General features: G+C 37.2%; 1 protein-coding gene across 1 annotated transcript in view; it reads right to left on the bottom strand.

The window, feature by feature from the left end:
• The window catches only part of ATRNL1 (attractin like 1), a 350,792-nt gene that overhangs the window by 282,677 nt on the left and 43,700 nt on the right, over window positions 1–24,415 (bottom strand). Inside the window, exons 10-15 of the mRNA XM_087823974.1 lie at window positions 21,182–21,336; window positions 13,862–13,946; window positions 12,172–12,380; window positions 11,068–11,186; window positions 7,042–7,174; window positions 2,890–3,071 (exon numbers count right to left, since the gene is read on the bottom strand). Coding sequence (XP_087680100.1) covers window positions 2,890–3,071; window positions 7,042–7,174; window positions 11,068–11,186; window positions 12,172–12,380; window positions 13,862–13,946; window positions 21,182–21,336 — 883 coding nt within the window. The remainder of the gene's footprint in view (window positions 1–2,889; window positions 3,072–7,041; window positions 7,175–11,067; window positions 11,187–12,171; window positions 12,381–13,861; window positions 13,947–21,181; window positions 21,337–24,415) is intronic.

Below are 24,415 nucleotides of genomic sequence, written 5' to 3'. Positions count from 1 at the left end.
AATATACACATGCTGCTACGCCTTGTGATCCTCATATATCTCATACATTACTCTAAAAGATACTTTTATAACCAAAAAGCCATAACATTTTTACAGCTCTTGATAATAACAGCAGGAGTCGATCCAACACAGATATCTCAGATTAATGACTGAGCTTCCCTTTACAGCTACTCTGCCTATATTTCCGAACTACCCATAGCAAAGACAAGTCATTTAAAATGAAGTATGACTCCCTAACTCATCACGATAAGAATCTTCAAGGAAGACTAGAACAGAAAAATGAAGCCGTTGATAAAACATTTAAAGTAACTATTACCCAGTAAATGAACTGGACAGGCAGTTGAAAATGAAAGATAAATTACTACGTTGAAAAAATTCACAACAGCACGCCATAAATCATCACAACACTTCATTAGCCGTTTCCAACGAGCAAATGATCATCTGACCCAGGACATCTCTTTAAAGTGCATGAATGTGTTGCTCTTTATTTGCCCAGGTAGGGTTATCTCAAGTTTATACAATCGCAGTGACTCAGGGTGTGATTCGTTTTCTATAAAGAGATGCTTAATGGAGTGTCACCTTGCAGAAGTTTCCGCCTATGAAGTTTTGCTAAAGCTCGGCTTTCTAATGAAACAGAAAGTACATTCTTCATGTGCAGGGAACGCTCGTCTACAAACTGGGGAATCTAAGTACATCACACATCCAATCTTTAGACTTATAATAAGAAAAAATGAGCAATTAAAACAAGTATCCTTGAAATATGCGACTTCTAAAATAGCACACTCCAAGGTGATAGTGTAAGAAATAAAAATAAAAATAGTATTTTATAAACAAGGGGAAAAGCAACGGAGCGCTAATGCGAAATACTAGTACTGCCTGTAACTCCAAGATTGAGAATTTACCAATAATAAGTTCTTTATAGGTGATCCATACTCGGACTAATTTCCCAACGGTCACTGAACTGTCTCTCAGTTTTGTAATTAAGGATATGAAGTTCTCGATTTCACAAGCATATTAACAGATCTTATGTTGTATGCTCCATGTGACTGAAACTAAAACTTTACAAATAAACCTTGTCACATTTTTCTGGACAGACGGCTGTCAGAGGGGAGGGGGTGGGGGGACTGGATGAAAGAAGGGGAAGAGATTAGCCAAAGAACATATATGGTAACCCAGAAACACAGACAACTGTGGGGTGATGGCCTCAGGGAAGGGGGAGCCTGGGTGGGGCCGGCACAGGAGGGGGAGGGGAGGGGCGCATCTGCAATAGAGTCAATAAAAATAAAATTTAAAAAAATAAAATAAAATGAAAAACTTTCCAGAGCCATGTTTTAAGTACAGAAAAGAAACTAAAGAATGATATTTACATTGTACCATTTAGGTAAAAGAATACTCCTCAAAACAAAGCTTTATTTTTGTTTCAACTTATGTATGTAAATACTCGGAAACATGAGTGAAGGGTGCCCATCGCCCAGTGTGCAGTCTGAGAAGAGGGGGGCTGCAAAGACGGTATTTTAATATATGAGAAGGTATTCATCAATAACTAAAAACAATTCTAAAAGGTTACCTTTGAAAAAGAAAGTAAAAATGTGTCAGAAGAAAAAATAAGTTAAAAAATCAAAAGGCCTCTCCTACATGACATGCATCCCTCCTGCCATATACATCTTATACTTCAGCCGTAACACTGGTATTTCTCAAACAAACCAGATTTAGTAAATTATTTCAAAGTGAAATTAGACAGAGAAAGACAAATACCACAGGATCTCATTTATACGTGGAATCTTAAAAAAGAAAGAAGCTCATAGATACAGAGAACAGACAGGCGTGGTTGCCAAAGCCAGGGGCTGGGGGCAGAGCTGCACACCCCCAATTATGAAAGCAGTCAGGGAGGTCTCACGTGCAGCATGCTGACTACACTCAATAATACTCAACTGCACACTGAAAGCTGTTGAGAAAGTGCATCTTAAAATTAGTTACAAGAAAAAAAAATCCGTGACTACGTGTAGTGAGAGATACTAACTGGACTTACTGTGGTCATTTTCACAACATACACAAACACTGAAGCATCACGTTGTACACCTGAAACTAATGTTATGTGTCAATTAGATCTCGAATTTTAGAAGGCCCTCAAACCATTTCAAGAAGTACATGAACGAAATAAGGTATTTCAAAAGTAGATTTGATAAATTATTTCCAAATCTCCTATTTAATATATTCTTTTAGGAATTGAGTATATTTTAACACCCCAAGAACAGAAAATAAACAGTAGCAATTCCTCTTGAAAATTTCTTATAAAATGGTATTTTGATTAAATTCTCAAGGGAATATTCTATCTTGTGTGGAAATATTGTCTATAAAACAACTCTCTAGAGAACCGAAACTGTTTCCAAGTGCTGTATATATCTTCCATATACTTTAAATATTAGGGTTTAGTCGTACTAACCATTAGTATGTTATTTCAAGCAAGTGTATATCTAGAAAAATAGCATAATTCAAAAACATAACTCACAATACACACGTGCACACACACACACAATATACATATGTACCAATGTAGCCAATGTGTTGGTCTAGTGTTTTATTAAGAGGGATTTTTCAAGTTATAAAGTAATAATACATCAAAACAAATTATTAAATTATATGCCATTTTTTCAGTATATTTAGTCGCATGAATTCTTCGTTAAGACAATGCATTGGTTTACTGTGCAAAGTATGAGATGAGTAACATAGAAAACCTTATTACTAAATGCACTTTTGAAGTCAGTTCTACTTTTACTTCCAAGATTTAGTAAAAATATGTATTAAATTACAAAAAGATTGAGTTGTTGCCAATAATTACAGTATTACCAGCATATTCCCATATTCCTATATTCCCAGCATAGCTGTTACCTGCTGCGTATACTTTTGTATTTCATCCAGAACAAATTCTACTTCTTTTGAGGTGGTTAACGAAGCAAGGTTGCCACTGAGATTATAGCAGTAAAGTTTGGCGTTGTCATAGCTTTCTCTGCTGGAGTTGATTCTGAGGCAAGCGTCCCCAATATGATTCCACCCTTCTCCACAAAGGTGAGCTAGAAAAAACAAATTACATCTTATTTTTAGGTGACCAGAAAGCATGTGTATTGTTCATTTATTTCAGAATCCTAAATGTCATTTCTGTATTTGTTTAAATAATCTTAACACTAAAATATTTAAATATATCAATATAATATACTGAACAAAATGTGTCTAATCGTTTAGTCGAGAATGAGAACAGAAGATCCTAATTTTTCTTTAATTTTAAACATATGATAAGCTATGGCTCTATACCATTGATTAAAATGTGTTGACTGTTTGCTAGGTTTCCTCTGTAAACCTGTTGTTTTGGCATATGGTATCTCAACAAGTAAAATGACTACTACATTTATATCCCAAAGTCCAATTTACATAATACAAGATCATTCAAAACAATAACCAGCATATAACAAAAGCAATTTGTGTTATTCCTACACGTGTAGCTAATTGTCTTCCAAATCTAATTTCCACGGTCCAGGTGTACTACTTTGATATAAGTTTGGTTCTTTAATTATCATTGTGGGGAGAAAATTCTCATTTCGTTATACTTAGATAAGAAGCTATGATCTTTGCTTTTTAATATTCATTTTTTACACAGTTATTCAGGTCTTTCTAAAGTTGAAACACACTATTCAGTAACAGTGGTTAATCCTTAAAGTTCTAATTGAACTTAAAACAGCACCGATTTCTAAAATCAGATGTATAACTATATTATAAAGGTATGTACTAGTGTGTACTAATTAACAGTGCAGTGTTTCATTAGCACACTGATCTATAAAGTTTGAAGAGATGTTAGTTTCCATATCCCATTAAATAGATGGGTGCCTCCAGCCCTTTAGGCCTTCGATGCATTAGTGAAACCTTTATGGAATTGTTCTAAAGCAGCTGTTCTCATATATTTTGGCTCAAGACCCCTGGAACTCTCAAGGACTCCACAGATCTCTTCTTTACCCATTTTATGCCTATTGGTTTTGACCATATAAAAATTAAAGCTGATCATTTAAAGATATATTTGTTTATTTTAAATTATAAAATTCAGACTGATGGTGGACAGAAAGTAGTGGGTTTATGGGACTGGGTGTAAAGGTGAAGGGATTAAGAAATACAAATGGGTAGTCACAGAAAGAACAGTCACAGGGATATGAATTATAGCACAGGAATATAGTCAATAACACTAATAACTACGTACCGGGCCAGGTGGGCCCTTGAAATATCAGGGGGACCACTCTGTATGGCACACGATTGCCTAACCACTATGCTGCACACATGAAACTAACACAGAATAATACTGACTGTAAACTGTAATTGAAAAAAATTTTTTAAAAACAAAATAAAAGAAATTAATTCATTAAATTCATTACAAATACACTATTCCAGCTTCTAGGATGTCTTTCCCCTTTATGCCATATTTGGACCTCAAATAGATGTATTATCAAATTCTCTTCCTGAGAGAGAGTAGCTGACAGGTCAGATTAGGGGCCCAGCATCAAAAAGTTAAGATGTACTGATAAATAGAGGGGTGGGTAGACAGAGAGATCAGGGTTAAAGCAGAGAGAAACGTTAACTGCAGAATCTAGGGTGTTGGTGTTTGGCGTCCCCTCTAATATTGTTTCCATTTTTCTATGTATTTTAAATTTTCCCTATAAAATGTTCGGTGGGGGGAATATTATAAATAGCATACTTAATATTTTTTTAATTACAGTCTCCAAAACAGAACATTGAAAAGTGTGGTATTGTTTTACATTTTTGCAAATCTCTTTAATGGAGGTTTAATATAAGACAACCGTATTTTCATATGTGCTTCTACATTCAATCTATTGGAATCACATATCACAGAGCCTTTGGAAAACTCCATAGTAAACTCCTAACAGACTGAGAATTAAAAATGCAAATAATATCTTCATATTATTAGTTCTGACCTCATGGAACCACTAAAAGGGTCCATGAACAGGAAACTGTTTCCTTAATAACTGCTGTTGTATTAAATTGGGTACCATGAGTAAGACACAGCGCCTGGAACATAGTAACCCCTCAATAAACTGTAATTATTATTTTATGAAATTGTTTAAAACAGCTTTGTTTTCATTTTCAGGCTACATATATAGCAATCGTTTTGTCTTCTAGAATCTGAACTACCAAATAAATCACTTTAAGGAAACAGTGCAAAAGTTTTGTTAAATTATGGCTTTTTCTAACATTACTGAACCAAGGAGGGATTTCGATTTTTTGGCCAGTCCCCTGCCCCATTTTTTTTTCCTGAGGCCAAAAATACCTGGTTGACAAATTGCACAAATGAAAACCAATGCATGGGCCTTTGAAGCTAAACTAAATTACACTACTGAGCCTAATGTTTTGATGTTTTAGGCTTTTGTACTATTGAACTTCAATGCAACTTTAGAGTTAAAAGGATAGCAGTTAATTTGTCTAATAAGTTTAGTGAGAAAAATTCAAATTGCCAAGTTTATATGAGATCAATTTTAAAAATGCAATTCACAAATTTTCATGGAGAAGTGCAACTGCAATAGACTGGGCCACCCCTCCATTGAGAGCATCGCCCTCCTTGAGACGAGCTGAAAGGAAACCACACGATATATACCCACTTGATTGCTTAGTAAATATGAACATAAAACAAGGGAGGTTGGTGTATAATAAAACGCTTCCTTGTATTTATTTTATTGTATTTATGATTCTTTTAGCCTAGTCAAGTGAAGCCCTTGTACCAAACCAAAGTTTTTTCCTGGGCAATGAGTCGGTAGGGACTACCGAATATAACTTTACTATTATTTTTTAAAGCTCCCACTGGTAACCAAATCCCTTTCTTATTGAAGCAATCTTCCTTTCTGTACACACATTCCTTTCAGTCAAATATCAATTTGGCCAAGGATTTACTCTGTCTTTTGAAAGAGACTTTGTAAGTATTTTTACTGATCTGTATGTCGATTTTAGAGTTTAACACCTAGAAATCAATATTACTCTCAAGTTTAGTGTCAGCTCACTACTGCTTCTCAAATCCTGCCTACTGCATTCCTAGTCTCTAATTTTCTCAAAGTGAACACACATAATATATCACTATGTAAAAGCTCTAAAGGTCAATATGTAAAACAAAATTCAAAATTTGAATAAACATACATTCCAAAATCTCAATGGTACTTTTAAAGGCAATCTAATTTTTATTCAACTACATGGACTAGTAAGAAAGGCATGAATCGTGGGATGACATTTTCCAATACATTTTAGAATTGCATAGGTTCAGAAATTTTTTATGAAAAAATAAACAAAAAGCATGGGCTAGGGAAAGGCAAACAATTAAACCAATACTGAACACCCAGTTGATAGTTATTTCTGCCATTACAAGCCATGCAACTCTGAGCAAGTAACTTAACCAGAGTGAGGGTCTCAATTTATCTTTACAACAAGAAGATGAAACTGGTTAAATATCTATATTACTTTTTCATTTTCTGATTTTCTCTTTTGATATTTAAAAAGAAAAGAGTAGTTAGGGTCTACTAAGAAGAGTGTTAACTATAAAAAATAAATTGAAATTGCTTTTTAAAATGAGCTTTGCTCTCATTTTCACAGCGTAGATTCTCATTAAATCACACATTTGTTATAAATGTTACAATTTATAATAGAAAAAAGTCAGTAGAAAATAGTTCCCAGAATGTATATGGCACTTAAAATATGAACCAAATATGTTTAAATGTTATCAATAGGAGTGCATATTATTTTCTATGTTAAGATACCATTTTTTTTAATTGGAAGAAGATTCTGATCAAGTCAATAGGATAAAAAATACAAGAAACCTTAAGAGAATTGGAAGCAAACATACAATTATTCTTGTAGAAACAATACTATTATTACTCCAATATTACTATTAATTACTATCGATTTAATTTTAGCAAATGGAATGTTCTTACTAAAAGCTCTTTACTCTGACGTTACTCATCTGTGGACCATAAAACTCATTTACCAAACTGAAGTCTTCACCTGGTAAAGCCTGGCACTCCTGTTGTCTCTGGTCCCACTGGCAGTTCAAGTTTAGGGAACAGCTTTTACAGCTGGTCAGTTTGTTACAAATCTGCTCATTTCTCACATGGCATTTGGTGTAGTTTCTCACAGACTAGAAAGTTAAAAGACAAAACATTACTTTTCACCTTTGTGCAGCAGTGACTCTTAAACCTCAGTGTATATAAGTTACCTGGTGACTTTTAAAATACAAATTGCTAACCCCAAATCCAGTTCTACTGAATCAGAATCTCTCTTTAGTTAGTTAGTTAGTTAAACTACACCTCTTGGAATTGGAATGTGTGCTTATTAGAAAAAATATGCAAATTACACAATTTGAAACAGAAACCTTCTAATGAAAACATTTTCCACTGATTCTGGTAACAGGCTTCCAATTCAATTAATAAGGCCAATGCACAAAGCCATTCTCTTAAGGATCCCATGAAATAAATCTAGTGATGATAAAACTAACATGCGGATCCCTGGGAATGAAGTAGAAATGATAAGTAGTAAAAATTTAAGAGATGCTTTATCAGAATCCAATAAAATTTAAAGAGATAAATTATTTTCTCAATAACTGAAACTAATTCTACTTCCACAGACATTCAATACTGGTTGGGGTTCACTGATGTTTCTCCAATATTTGTCGCACACTGCCTTTATCCAGGCTGCAAACAACCTGCAAAAGTTACATTTCGATCAATCCTACTATAGAGTGTAATCATATTTCAACCAATTCCAGCACTAAAAGGTTAAAAAAAAAAGAAAACAGGCAACATAGGAACTTCAGCGGCAGTTCCCCACAGACACCAAGGTCCAGTAGTTCACATATTACCGGTATCTACGATAAAACGGCCCTCGGCTTGGTCAGTGGTTAGAGCTTCGGCCTGCGGACTGAAGGGTCTTGGGTTCGATTCTGGCCAAGGGCACGTGCCTCGGCTGCGGGCTCGATCCCAGGCCCGGCTGGGGTGCGTGTGGGAAGCAACCAGTCGATGTGTCTCTCTCACATCGATGTTCCTCTCTCCCTCCCTCCCCCTCTCTCTGAAAAGTTATGGAAATAATATCCGCAGGTGAGGATTTGAAAAACAACAACAAAAAAAACTGCCCTCGTGAAAATCAGATACTAAAATTTTGGGCTCAGTTCTTCCTGGGACTCATCTTTGAGAAAAATTCATGAAGAACTTAATGCTACATCCTGGGCACTTCAGGTTTTGGGGGGGGGGGTTTGGTTTTTTTCCCCTCTCTATAGGTATAAATGCTTGCCTCAGGCTTTCTCATATAAGGGAGATAAATATTTCTTTCCAGTCAGTAAAGTTAAAAGTTGAAATTTAGTTATAACTACCCCACATATAAAAACAGTTAAAACAATGCTCATCCTCTGCAATACTGTGTCACCCACCAAATATTTATTTATAAACTACTATACTTTCCTACATAAAACACACTGTAGTCACTTCCATTCCGCAGATGTTAATTCCTTTAGAGCAAATTACATATACTATAAGGTAACATAAAAAGAACATAGATACTCATGTTATTTTTATTCATCCTAAAAAAGTAACAAAAGGTACAATTTTAAAATCTCAGATTACCTTGTGACTCTGAACTCAACCATCACATTTTCATTAGAAACATGTTCGCTTTCTTGTTATTTACTCTAATTCATGACTTTTTGTTCTCATATAGTATATAAATCTTAGCACTGGTTCATATGACTATCGTTCCAAACATCTGCCAGCTAACTGAAGAGAAATACATTTACTCGAATAACCTGACAAACAGAATTCCCTATAAAAATGGCGATAGAATGGCTGAGCGACATCTCAGGATAAGAGAGAAAACAGCAGATTCAGGCCAGCCCTTAGGATTTCAGTGATAGAAGCAGCCGCGGTCCAAGCGACCACGCCGCTCTTCATGAAAAACAGTGCAGGCATTTACTGGGACTGAACCAGTACAATAGATGAAACTGTATTTCAATTACACACAGCACCAATTTAATCAATTACGGAAGCAAGCTGCCTATTATTCTGAAACATGGCTGGCATTTTGGGGCCTAATGAAGCAGATGTACGTTGGAAACGGACTATGGCGACTAACCATTACTCTACTGATCTTCACTCGAACACAGATGCAAATTTAAAATGAAAATACGTGAGAAGTAAGCAGGTTACCTGAGCTATCAGAGCACAATATATGCAACTTGCAGCAAATATGATTAAATAATGAAAGTGGATATCCATGGACATCATTTACACTACAATCTCACAGGCCTTTCTGCATCCATTAGCATCTGGTTCAGCTTAATCACCAGGCACGGCGCTAAAACTGTCTAAAAGACACATTACATCGGGGTCCAAATCACAAGCGAGGACCATCTGTCACTTGCACTCGCTCACCCGCCGCTTGCCCGGTTAACACATCATTATCAAAAACAAAATACACAGCGAAAGAGCACACTTTATAAACGGAACACCTGATGGCAATTCCTATACCACAACTCTGTTGATATGCATATTTTGACATCATGTGAATGTCTAAACACAAACAGACTCAGGCTTACTGAGCAAAACTTGGAATAAAATCTGCTTGCAATTTTCACCTAATAACATTCCCCATTTTAGTCCCTTATTTCCATGCCTCCTACTTCCTTCCCTCCTGTTTTCACGACTCACCAACGTAACTCATCAGATGAATATTAACGCGAGTGTGAAAAAAGTGATTCACATTTTCAGAGCCAAGTCATAAATTCAAGTATGTACAGTTAAGAAAGCAACTGACGTCGCTGGGATGGATACGGGGTGGGGCGAAAGCAGGTTTACAGCTGTGAGTGGGAAACCGAGCGTATTCCTACAGTATTGATTAGTAACTGCGTGAGTTTTCACATGAACAGCTGTAAACGCGCTTTCGCCCCACCCTGGACACCGCCATCTGTGTGAAAGCAAAGGGATTCGGTCTGACTCAGTAACCGAAATTTTCCTCATTTTCAGTTTTAAATATTACTGTAGAAGGGAGTCGTAAAACTTAATGTTTTGAAATATGATTGGTTACAGGAGAAAATTTTTATATCATACAATAGAAGTGTTCTACTTAGTTTTCAAACTCCCTTTTCTTTAGCTTTCACCACTGCCCGCTATCTTAAAAAATAAGTAGATACTTTTGTTGATTAATAAAAATTCAGGAAAAAATAATGTATATTGTATTTAGTTGAAAATCTATATGCATATTATTTAGCTATTTAAGCTATTAATAGGAACTTAAATCCCATTAAATGCACTTTTTAATACTTTTAAATTTTTTATTTGAATTTGCTGACCTCTTCTAAAAAACGGGATATTTTTTTACTACCCACTTAAAAGGTTATTTTTTGCTGCTCTTCATCAATTTTCATCTACCATAAATATTAATTTTATAATTTTTTCAACAGTCTACCTCCAGCGGGGTTTCTCAGTCCCATCACTATTGACGTTTCTGGGTCCGGTGACTGTTGTGGGGACGTCCTGAGCATTACAGGACGTCTGGCAGCACCCACGGTGTCTACCTCCTAGATACCGGTAGCAGCCTCAGTGAGGTCACGACAACCGAAAATGTCCACACGCACTGCCCACCGTCCCCTTGGGGTACAAAGGCGCCTCCGGTTGGGAACCACCGACGTCAAGACAGACACAAGGTGAACTACCGCTCACACTTACGCACACAGTCTATCCCCAGCGCACACCGCGCCCGCCACTGCCCACGAGCGTCCGACAGGAGGCCTCTGGAAATGGCTTCACTACCTACCGACGTGGCCCCACTTCCGTCACCACGGGGACAGCATCTTACCTTTTTTATCAGCTTTATAAGAACTTTCCCAGCCTCACCCATGAAAAGCAAAAGCTGCTGGACTCGAAATGGAACCCGAGCGACACGTTCGCGCAGCGAGCCGCAGCCGGAGCCGGCGGCCTGCGACGGCGCGTCCCCCGGGCCCGGGGCTGGGCTCGGGGCTGGGAGCGGCCCCGCACGAGTACTGACCACGCTGCAGTTGCTGCTGGCCGACACGCATCTCTTGTCCTCGCACCACTGGCACCCGTTGGCGTTGGCGGTGCAGCTGGCGCAGTCCGCGTACCGGTAGCACCTGTCGTCAGAGGCAGCTGCGACGCAGAGGGAGAGGGAAACAGGTCAGCGGCAGAGACGGGTCGCACGCCTCGAGGGACACCCCTGGGACACCTGTGCAAGAATCACTAAGACGCCTGGGCCGCAACTATGGCCATCGCGTCGCAGTCAGCGCTTCACCGCGAAGCCCAGCCCGCAGGCGGTGCGCGCGGGGCCTGCACACCTCCTGCCTCACCTCGAGGGCCGGGCCGCGGCCGTCGAAGGCGTGAGCCTTATGGAAGCGGGGCAGAGGCTCGCGGGGGCTCAGCAGGCAAGCACATTACTGCAGGTCGGGAAAAACGTCACGACAAACACTGTCCATCATCCCCCATAAAGACATTTAGAGACATCTGAGTTACAGATCAGCAGAGTCTGAAAACACGTCTGTTAACCGTAGCCCTGAAAATGTACAAAACTCACCCATTTAACGAAAACGGAACCATTTCTATCCAAATCATTCATTTATAAATACAAGTAATTTTTCATAAGTTTGATTGGCTTACTCAATATTTTATACAAAATCTTAAACTAGAACCTTCATCATCAAAATTGTAGAAAGGAAATTTTAACTTCATGCTCTGGCATGGCAATAACTCAGGAAGAAAAAAAATACCAAATGCATAACAAATTACTTCATTTTATTTCTTTGAAGCACACAGTACTTCTTAGAAAGGATTATTTGAAATCATTTTTTTACTTACATAGGAAAATAATTCATATATATGACCATGGTATGTATAAAATATTGATATGTAATATCGCATGCAGAATTTTTTAAAGAAAACTAAAAATAGATAATAAAGATATTAAATTATTAATTGCTGGCTAGTTCAAACATTAGATTCCTAATCAGAGGATTATAAATTTTTAATTTCTGAAGGCTGCTAAGGTAATTCTTATAAGCAGAACGCACTTCTACTTCTAGCCAAGTAGAGAAGTTTGTGCCAGAAACTCAGGAAAGGAGAGAGAAAAGGCAACTTTTACCTGTTTTTGGAGGGCAGTTTGCTCTAAGAATATTATTTGCATTCCCAGATTCCCAAGATTCACAGGAATTCTTATTCCAAATACATTTTATCCCCGGGCCGGCATTTTTACAAAGTTCTTCATCTCTAAAAGCCTTGCAATTCGGAGGCTTGTACACAAGGATATCACTAAGGAGCACACTGGAAAATCCTCCAAATATATACATGGACCTGATGAAAGCAAAATGAGAATCTCAAAGAAACAATGCCAACCAAGGTTCCTGTTTAATGTATTAGTTTTAAAAATAAATTTATATATACACATTTTACAATTTTTTATCTAAGTAGGAAACAATTTTTTTTAGAAATAGGTAATCTCTATACAGGAATAATAAGGTTATTATTAGATAGCAAATTATAATTTTTGAATACAGACATAAAATTTAGAAATTAGATAAGGAGGTGTTCTTACTGTGTTTTTCCATTCTCTTGTAAAATTAAAAAAACAACAACACACCAGTAGACCCTGGCCAGGTGGCTCAGTTGGTTAGAGCATTGTCCCGGAAGGACCAGGTTGCCGGTCAATCCATCAGGGCACATACAATAGTCAACCAATGAATGCATAAACGAGTGGAACAGCAGAAATATCTCTCTCCTCCCCCTCCACCCTTCCTCATTCTCTCCCAAAAATTAATTTAAAAAAAAAAAGAATAAAATAATGAAAATGATTTTCAAAATTTCAATTTAGAAAGAAAATCCCAGACAATTACTGAATTAGTAGTAACAATGCCAAAGAAGTTTGACAGGCCCTCGCAACAGCATTTTCATTTCTAAAGATATTATTAATACAATAAATGGAAAGGATCAGGAAACGCTTCAATAATACCTTTTACTGTTTAAGAGAAGTAAAATAGAAACCAACGAAACACAATTTCCCAACAGAGAAGCCTAGAGGTTATATGTTTCCACTCTGAATTTCATTTATTACTATTTTGAAAGCCAGCTGGTATCAGTTACACCGTTTCATTGTAGTTAACTTCTATCTGCTTTTAGAATCATACTGGAGAATTTTTACATAATTTGAGTAAAATGGTAATAAAATGAACTTATAAGCGTGTCATTATGAATTATACATTTTAAGCTAATGAATGAGCTAGCACATTTTTACTGTCACTTGAGTCCATATTACCAAATTTTTCCTACAGAAATAGAAAAATCATACTAACTTATAGGAGGAAGGTAGCTTAATGATAATCTAGTCCAAATTCCCAATGGATTTAAGAATATTAAAGTCCAGAGAGGTTAAGAGACTTGTCAAAAATCATGCATTTAGTTAATAACAAAATTAAACTGAGTTCTTCTCACTATCCTTGCTCTCTTCTATGGAAATATGGGGCTAGCCTTGCTATTATTTCAGTTTGATCTTTTTTAAGGCGGTCACATTCATTGTCTGATCTCTGAAAAAGGGAAAGAAGGCAGGATGACTTTTTTTTAGGTATCTGAAGTTTTGTCTCAGCACCTTTCCTTTGACAACTCCCTCATTCCTTAAATAGATTTAAACAAAAAAGAATGAAGGATATGGTTAATGATCCAAAAGGTACTCCACGGTACAGTAGGGATACATAAAATCCAATACCATTAAGTACAAATGATGTTTTTTAAAAGAATAACAGAATATGAGATAGTACAACTGATAAATGTATTTCTTTTACCCATTAATGACAACTGCGGAGTGTCCAAATCTGTTGACATCTCTATGAAGATTTGGTTTCGGTAATATTTTCCATTCATCACAAGCTAGAAAAAAAGAGATCAGAAAAACAAAACAAAAAAATGAAATAAAAGAACAAATTAAAACAAATACTATTAAAACAATCATTGGCCAAATTAATGATACAATATATAAAGTTAGGAAGACTTTTATTAATTTTTCATGACCTGCAATTTAGTATTGTTACTCAACTAGCATTATTCCTTAAGTAAAAATTATTTTGCCTACAATTCCCACAAGTAAATTTAACTGTATGAGAATTTTAAAAAATGAAAGGAAAGAAATTGAGTGTGCATTTTACATTGAGAAATAATTTCAATGACCAAGGTTCAAACAGTAAAGTAATACACGAATGTCAATGCTGGACAAACCTAATAGGAAGTTAAATCGCTAAATCAAACTTTACATACAAGCATACAAAATGGAATATGTAATGTTCAGTGAAAGAATGTCTAAAAACAGAATCATCAAAATAAAATATAAAATATTTAGTATGGAACCACAAAAGATCCAGAACAGCCAAAGCAGTCTTGCAAAAGAACAAAGCTGAAGGTGTCATGCTCCCTGATTACAAACTATTTTACAAAGCTGTTGTAATGAAAACAGCATGGTACTGGCACAAATACAGGCACACAAATCAGTGGAACAGAAGAGAGAGCCTAGAAATAAACCTGCGCTTATGTGGTCAATTAATCTACAACAAAGGGGGCAAGAATATACAATGGGGGGAAAACGGTCTCTTCAATAAATGGTGTTGAGAAAACTGGACAGCTCCATGCATAAGAATAAAATTGGACAACTTTCTTACACTATATACAAAAATGAACTCAAAATGGATTAAAGTATTAATGTATGAGAGAAAACCATAAAACTCCTACAAAAACACACAGGCAGTAAACTCTTAGACATTTTGAGGAGCTCCCAGATTCTTCCAAGCAGCTCTACTGCTCTCCATTCCAACCAGCGGCGCCCAAGGGTTCCCATTTCCCCACATCCTTACCAACACTTATTTTCTATTTCTTGATGACAGCCATCCTACTGGGTGTGCCATGGTGTCGCACTGTGGGTTTGATTTGCATTTCCCTAGTGAGTAGTGATGTTGAGCATCTTTTCACGACCTTATTGGCCATTTGTGTATCTTTTTTGGAGAAATGTCTGCTCAACGACCCATTTAGATTTACGCATACATGTGGTGCTATGTGTTCATTTTAACCATATTTTCGCGCTCCTTCCTATGACTGTGCCGCATTTATCCACTCATCTGTTAATGGTCAGTTAGCCTTTTCTCAGACTTTTCCTACCACAAGTCATGTTGGTAAGTTCATTAGTATTCACATCTTCCCATGCACATTTTGAGAGTTTCTCTAGGTAGGCTCCTAAGATTAAAATTACTAGGTTTATGGAAAAGCACAATTTCAATTTCACTAGATTTTGCCAATTTGCTCCCCAAAGTAGTTTCATCGACTTATGCTCAAACCAACAGTACACGGTGGGTCTTCTTAGTTCATGTTCTCTCCAGTCTGATGAACGGTTCTGTCTGGTGTGTTTTCCCAGTTGCTGGTGAGATCAAGCATCTTTTCACCTCGATAGGTCATTTGTTTTCACTCTTCTATAAAACCCCAGTTCAAGACATTCACCCATTTTTCTACTTGATTATTCTGCCTAATAATCCTTTATTAAATGTTCTGAACACAAAGCCTTTGCCAGTCGTATGCATTACCATATGTCTTCTCCTTCCCTGTGACCTGTCTTTTCGCTTAGTTATGGAATCCTCTTTTACAAAAAGTTTGTACATGCACTTGGTCAAATTGATAACTTGTTCTTTTTATCCTTAACTCAGGATTTTAAAGAAAATCTCTTATTTTCTTCTAAGAGATATGCAGTGTGGCCTTTACTATTTTGATCTCATGCCACCAGGTAAGAAAGAGACCAGGAGAGGCTCTAGCTGATGGTGAGGGGCATTTAGAAAGGAAAACGGAGACGGGACATGAGGCGTGTCAGTGGCCAGCGCTGAGCCCAGCTGCAGAAGCCAGAGTAGGAATCTAGGTTTTCCCCAGGAAAAGGGCCACTGCATCCTAGAGGTATCTGAAGAAGTGGACTGAGTGGGTCAGACTGAAGTCTGTTGAATATGGAAATGTGCTGACTAAATACACCCTCAGGGAAGGTTTGTTGCCCCATTGATAGGACCACCACCACCCACACCATCCAGCTACCAGCCCCTGCAGACATGGCTTTAGGTCTGGAGAACTTCACCGATGGTCTATGCTCCTGGGATAGACCCTCACACAATGATCGATCAAGGCCTGTTTCATCCTATGGGTGACAACTCTGATGGGCACTAGGCCATTAGGTGGACCTGACCTTTCCTCTGCCCAATCCAGCTTCTTCCCCAGCCCTTTCCCAAGGACCTAACCAGTACCTTAAACACCAAACTCTGTCACAGGGTTTGCTGTCCAGAGAACCCGAACTGCGCCAAGGTTCTTTGTTTGCACAGTACAACCTAACCTGTGCTGACTAATACAATACAATCAATGCACGTTTTCCTCTGCAGGTTCTTACAATAGCTGGCAAACTGTTTTCGCCCATAAAATTACTTAGGAAGAATTGAATTTAACTTTCAAGCTTATGCAAAGCTAGGGGAGGTCAGCAATTTTTGTATCTATAGACACAGTACTTCGCCCTTGCTGATAGTTGCCCACCTGCCAGGGATCGTCCACAGAAAGGGAAGCGAAAAGAGTAGAGCAGCTGTTATGAACAGTCTTTCCGCTTTTTCCTTCCAGCTTTTTCAATAACTGCTAAACAGAATGCTGGGCGAGACAGATCCTGCTGCTGAGTTTTCCCATTCCTGATCGGGGTTCTCTATAAAAGTTAGATTGGTTTTCCTGTAAGATGTGAAAGTTATCAAGCGCCTTAAAGCTCAATATTAACTTAACACAATCTGTTTACATGTGGTCTGTTCCCATTCTTGCATTAAAAGTCTCTCACATTATTAATCTCTCTGACTACAAACTATAATTATGGCTTTTTTCCCAAGACAAAAATATGTTTCCAGAGCACTCAGGTCATTATCACTTCATAAAGAGTACAAGGCCAGGCAAATGAAAGCGAAATCCACACAGTGACTGACATCATGGAAAGTGACAGAAGTGCCATTCCACAACCACCGAAAAGCCACTCAGGAAAACGGAACAAAGTGTGATACATGCTCTCGAATACAGATTGCTTTTGAAACCTGTGCTACAAGGTACTAAAATTAATTTACAAACTGTACACGCAATACACGTAAGATCACAAAATTAGAGTCACTATTTTCTCAAACTCAAATTTCAGAAATCACAATATCATGCCGTCAGACCACTGACCTATGAGGGCCCCAGAATTACATTAAAAACTTACGCTGAAATTTAGAGACTGGTTTATTTTATCAATTATGCATAAATAGTACAGGAGGAAAATGCACATTCATGGGCAAATTTTTCTACAAGGACTCATTTTTTCTTGAAAATATACATCTCTAATGCTTTAAGGGCATATTTAAAATATTCCTTTAATATTCCACTTGAAATATCAGTTCATAAGTCAGTCTTAGTTGCACACCTGAAATACGCTAAAACACACACAAAGGCTGTGTGTACAAGACTCAAAACTAGATGCCTGTAGAGAGAAAACCTCCTACTAACCACTTGAATACCTTCGTAATAAAAACCAAATTTCTGGATGTTGCCTAAAAACATTTTCCACCAGCCCTTTAATGACGGTGCTTCCCTGGGATTCCTCCCACTAGGTCGACACTTCCCAAATATCCTAGAGTCTTAGTTACCTCATTCATGCCCACGGCTTCTCTCAGAATTCTGTCCCCGCACATTCATTCAATAAACATTTATTTAGTTTTCACTCTCTGCCAGCCAAAGTGAGCATCACTCTTTGCCTCAATCGATCTTAACTGAAATGATTTTACAGGGTTTTAACATACAATATTATTTCCTGTTGGTTTCAATAAAAAGTCTCTATGTAATAAATTATATTGAATAGCACTTAAATCCTAGAATAAATCCTACTTGGCCATAATCTATTATACTTTTAAAACACTGTCTTGAAATTCACTTCAATTTTAAGGTGTTTCAGTCCATGAGGTGCTCTCACTTGCAAATGTTGAAATCCTCGGTCAGATCGCCTAGTGACAGGTAAGAGACGTGGAAAACAAACCTCCTGGTTCCTTTTTTCCCCGCTGACCCTAGGAAACGAACCTTTATGTCAATACTGACCCCCCAGCCAAGCGGTGTCACACTGTAAGTACGTCCAAGAACGAGACGGGCCGCGTGAGACGTGTTTTCCCACCGCACCGAGCCTCCTGTGCACTGGAAGGTTCTCTCCACCAGAAAGATCATTTTAATCTTCAGTCAAGTGCAATAACAACACCATTAACAATAACAAAAATTAATATGTGTTCAGCTTTAAAATCTGACTTCAAGCTAGATTCGCAGCTAGAACGTCGATACATCACGGCGCACGGTGGAGTCGACGGTCACTCACCAGCCGCGGTCCTCAGCAGCTGCGCGAGGGACCTTTTTAAAAACGTAGGTGCCCGGTGCCTGAGCTCAGGGCATCCGATTATACAGACGGAAGAGGACAATGAAAAATTAGCGTGAGCGCAAATATCCCTGTTTGTTTAAATAGGATGGGACACAAGGCAGTCAGCTGTGTTCAGGTGCAGTCCAGGTAAGCAGGCGCTGAAAGTCCCAGCGCACTGGACCAAAGTAAAAGACCCAGGGCACTAATAAGGGTCCTAGGGCACTACAGAGAAAAATCAGCAACATGGCCTTTATTTTCCTTTCAAAATAGATCTATTTTATGGTTGATGCATTATGCAATGATTGTATTTTATTCCACAAAATATACTGCAAAAGGAAGACAATTATTTTGGAAGGCATTTCCTGAAATATAAAAAATGCTTTTCCCAGGAAAATATTCAAACATTTGATGCTACACAACTAAGAAAAACGATGGCAGATTTCAGATGGGAAATTCATTGGGAACTGAACATAAATAATCAAATGAGGTAAAATAACAAACATTTATCCTATGTTGAATTGTATGGTTGTGTTATGTTTTTGTTGTTAGTGTTAGCACAGGGAAAAAAAAAAAAATCTTACATTAAATTATAATGCTATTTAAAAATGTTATTCTTCCTTCAATTGAACATTTGCTTGAAAAATGAAACTGATACTTGCCTCTATCTTTCCACAGCATTAAGAAACATCATTAAACATAATATGTCTGATAACTTATTGCAAAAATTAAGAACATGCATTAGACCCAACCAAATAGCACAGTATATTCAAGTGGAAAGACAACTTACCACGTACAAGTTTTAGGAGTTACAAAAGCTAGATCCACTGATCGCTACCCACACAGCGTTGGGTAATTGCCCTTCACTCCCTTCTGCTTAATATTTTGGGAATCAGTTTATTAACACCTCATTACAGGGTTATGAGAGAGGTTACAGATATTAGTATATAAAGCCCTAAGCATAGTACCTAGCACTCAGAAGACACTTGGTAAAGAGTAATTAGAATAAAGATAATCTGATCGATCTCTCTTTCTCTCTCCCCACCCCTCTCTCTCTCTCTGAAATTAGCACCTCTAATGTTTTTTCACCTCAGTAAGCTTTTTTGATACACAAAACCTAAAACAAGATAATCATGAACAATACGGAAGAAATAAAAATAAATTCCCAATATGTGAGATACAAAACTATCTCAACATTAATTTCTGCGTTAAAGAACAGAAATGGGGTGGAAGCTCCTGGAAGAACCTTCTGCAAAATTCAAAAGTTCAAACTCACTCTATAGATTTTTAACAATAACAACAAAATTCTACACTTTTCCTGGGATTTTTTTTCTTATAAGAAAAATGAACAAAGCTTTCATCTGCCTCCAGAGAGCTAAGCTCAGTGTCTCAGCACCATCAGCAAAACAACACGCGGACAGCCCCGGCCGGCAGTGAAAGCTCCTAAGCCAGCCTCCTTCAATACTTCATTCCATCAGTTTTTCTGGATCTCAGGCACTGACTTATAAGCCTTCTAAAAGCCGAGACAATCCCATTTTCATCATGAACCATCACTTCAAATTATTTCCAGAAGTAAATATTTAATTATTTAGGATCTAAAAATCCCCAAGACAGTGAATCCTTTGGAATGATTACTATAGCTTCGAGTTAAAAGGCATGTTTAACTTTATTACTAGGAATTTTCTTCCAAACAAACGTGTAATAGTATGAAGATCAAAGTGCTCATGAAGAGTAATAATTTCCTTTATATGCTACCACTTGAAATAATTTTCCAAAGTAGATTATGTGCTTTTATGGTGTTTAAGAGCAAAAGTATACTTCTTACATCTACTGAATGTGTCATTCTTTGGTCTCTTTTATTTTTATTTATCAAAATTATTCTTAATAGCTTAAAATTGGTATATTTCTTTACACCATCAATAAAAGGCTCTAAAGTACTACTAAATATATTTTAAATATCAGCTAGGTTTTATCATACGATATATAGAGAAGAAATGTTTTCACTACAACAGTCTATGGCATAGCTAAATTTAGTATTTCAATACATTCATTTAATATTCAGAAATTGATAGGACTATAGATAGAATAATTAAAATTAAATAACTTGTATTAATGCACTGTATTTCTGGTTCTCTGCAAAAGATTATTTAATTACTTCCATTCCTAGTTCTCAGTTTTCATTTTGTACCAAAATCTTATTTCTTGAGCTCCACTATCTCTATGTTCCTTTCTCTAATTCTATCAGCTTTCTATACTAAGTAAATATATATGGTGAGTTTAATTTAAATGCTTCTTTACTTCACTATATCTAAAATGCTTGCATTACTATTTGTAATTTACATAATTTGATAGTGCTCTATATCTACCCATTATCAAAACAAACGACAACAGTCAAACAAAATAGACTGAAACAGTGCTCATGGAGGGATAGAATATAAAAAAGCCTTCAAAAAGGACATTCAAACCCAGATATCTCAGTTCCTGTCTCCGCCACTCATTCACCTCAGTACACTGTTCTCCTGGCCCTAGACTCCGACTGTGCTGAATTTAGAGAGAATCCCATTCATAATCTGTCGCTGAATTTCTCTCTCTAAAATGACATACACACATGCTGTCAAGTAACGTATTTGAGAATCTCTACATGAAAAATTTCTGATATTTCCTACTTTGTACAATCCTAACAGATACATACCTATGTCATATGCCAGGAAATCGGCAGAAAAACATTTTGCACCGTTACTCAAGGAAGTGTCATTATGGGTATTTCCTCCAAAAATAAGCATAGCTCCATTGATAAGAACAGCTGAATGAAGGTATCTGGCAAACCCACTTTCTTTCAAAATAGTCCTACAGGATAAAATTTAAAAATGTATTACAAAAGATAAAAAGACCTCCCTGATTTTATATATATATTAGATAAAGGATCTAATTTGCACATAGAATTTTCCTTGGAATTCTGAAATAGCATGCTCAGTTTTTAACAGAAATGTCCTCTAAACTTCAATATTTTAAACTTCATATTTTTAGAAAAAATACTTCCAGATTCACAGTACCTTAAAATGTTTTGAGGAAGGGCAAAAATAAACATGATTGTTAATGATTTTATAATAATTTATATTTTGAATTTTGTTTTCATTTATAAAAGTAGGAAACAAATATTCTTAAAACTAGGGGACCAATATCATCGGTTTTTAATACCAAAGTAAATAAAATGTTAAATATAGCAATTTACTTAGAACTATATTCAGTTAAAAATACATAAGTCATATGGGACCCATAATACACTTTTTTAACTTTTTAAGTATAATATAACATACACAAAAGTGGACTTATCATAAGTCTAAAATTCAATGAATTCTCACAGCATGAACATAAGTAAGTAACCGGCACTCAGATTTAAAATTATATATATACTTATATAATTACATATATAATTTAATAATATTATATATAATTATATATATATAATCATTATTCTGATTCTAGTAACAAAGATTTGTATGGCTGTCTTTATACTTTACAAAATGGAATCAGAGAGTTTGTATTCATTTGTACATTTTGAGATACACCCATATGTTGTGGATAACTGAAAATCATAATGCATTTTTGAGAAACATTAAAAATATAAATGTTCTTTTAACTCATTACAGTGCAACCGAGAGAAAATACTACCAATATAGTCTCACAATCATATCTCACCTGAATGAACTGATAAATAATTAAGATGCATGACCACATGAATCAATGCTTTATAAATACCCTAAATAAATCCCTGGTACAAAGAATCAGAATGTAAACAAAGTATGTATAGTATAGTTAGTAAGCTATATATGGTGTCTCAAAAATCATCAGTTATAATACCAATTAATGGTTAAAGAATATGGAGCTGCCTTCCAGAATGGCAATATAGGAGTTCAACAAACACTCTCTCCGGGGAAAGAACATAATTGATCAAAATTATTTTTAAAAAAAAAACACAAAACCCACAACCATTTGGGCCCAAAAATTTTTTACTAAGAGCAACCATAAATATCTACTCAAGAATATCTACTATATTTAGTAAGAACAGCGCAACAGCCCACAACATCTAACCCATTACCTGCTCCCATCCTTCCCCAACACGCCCCAACAAACACCCAGCTCAGCAACACAGTTCACCCCAAACAAGCACGTAAAGCCAAGAACAGAGAACTTCATCTCTCAGCCCCTAGTCCAGCCACTGAAATCCAACCAAGAGCAGGATCCTGCTCGTCTCATGCCACCAGCTCTGGGTGACAGAAGTTCTCTTCAAGGAGAAAGCCTGAGAGGTGGGAGTACTCAGCCTCTAACTCGTAGAGTGGAAGCTAAACACCACGCCCAGCAGGCTAAGAACACAAGGGCCAACCCGTCTTCACCCCACCTCACTTATTAGGCAGAAGTTCCCCGCCAAAAGAGGCAAGCGGAGAAAAGCAAAGGCTACACCCCAACCCCCCCCACCCCACCCCCGTCCAGTACCCCATACATACAGCGCTGATGTCACTCGCAGAGGAACAGGCTAATGACCCCACCAACAATTCCAAATACTGGCAGGGAGCTCTTCCAAGAGAACTGACTTTCTATGGAACAGAGGGTGGGAAACCTGTAGCCTTAAGGGGATTCTCAAGAACAATGGAAGCTTTGGTTGTAAGCAGTTAAGACATAGCTGGTAGTTCCATGAGAACAATAGCCCAGGACCAGGTAAAAAATACAGGAGAAAGAACCTGGGCGGGAAGAATCCAACAGGGACTGAAATGGAATTCAAACAGACTGTGGAGCAATTTATGCCCTAAAGCATTGTTGAAAATAACAGAGCAATCAGTCAACAATTAGCCGAGGCTTCCCCAGTCTTTGTAATACAAACAGAGGCAGGTAGCTTAGCAGAGAGGTCAGAGGAAAATGTCAGAGGCCAGCAAAGCTACAGCCATCCCGGGGTGATTGTGTGCATCCCCAGGTTGCCTCCTCTGAGGAGCAACTTCAGAGGGTGATGCATCTGGAGGAGGAAAGAGTCTTCACTAAGAGAGTTCATTGGCGTCACTAAACAAATAAAATTACAACAGCCCCCGGGGGGGGGGGGGGGGGTAGTGTCAGGATCTAGAGTTGCTACAATATATGATCTCAAATGTCTAGTTTTCAGGGTCAATTACCACATGCAACAAAGTAGGAAAGTGTGACTCATAAGCAGGAAAAAAAAAGAGACAACAGAACTGCCTTTGAGAGGGCCCAGATGTCGGATGAGCAAAAAGGACTTCAAAGCAGCTATTACAAATGTTAGAAATATGCTACAAATAGGTCCACAAACTTAAAAGAAAACGTCTGCCCGACAAGATACTAAAGGAAGCTGTTCACTCTTCAATCAGTTATTCCAATCTGGAGCGCCGGCAAAGGCAATAAAGTAATTCTAAAACGAGGTATGAATGCATCTCTCTTCCCCGTTCTTTTCCTAATAAATTTGAAAGTGATTGTGATAAAACAGTACATATATAATTGGATTGTTGGGTTTATAACATATAGAAATGTAGTATACCAGGCGTGGGCCAAACAGGTTTACAGTTGTGATGACATTGTTTTGAGTTAATAAAGCTAATGTAACAGTCAGAACCTGCAGGTCTTTTTCCATAGAAACAACTGTAAACCTGCGTTTGCCCACCCCTATATCTGACAATAAGAGCACAAAGGGATGGGCGGGAGCAAAGCTCTCTTAAAGGAAGGAAACCATGCCAAATGGTAACTCAAATCAACTAAAGCAAATGATAAAAGCAGCCCACAAAAATATTCAGTAACAAGGTTGCTTACCCTCCTCTCTCCAAGCAGAAACATAGTGTCGGATTCCCAAATTCCTACATCCAGCCACCCAGTTTACTATCCACTAGCATGTGTAATATGTATCTCAATTTAGATGTATCCGAAA

The sequence above is a fragment of the Miniopterus natalensis genome, chromosome 14 (genome assembly GCF_054644295.1).
Source record: "Miniopterus natalensis isolate mMinNat1 chromosome 14, mMinNat1.hap1, whole genome shotgun sequence".
NCBI classification, from domain to species: domain Eukaryota; kingdom Metazoa; phylum Chordata; class Mammalia; order Chiroptera; family Miniopteridae; genus Miniopterus; species Miniopterus natalensis.
This window is presented reverse-complemented; position numbering and strand designations above follow the sequence as displayed.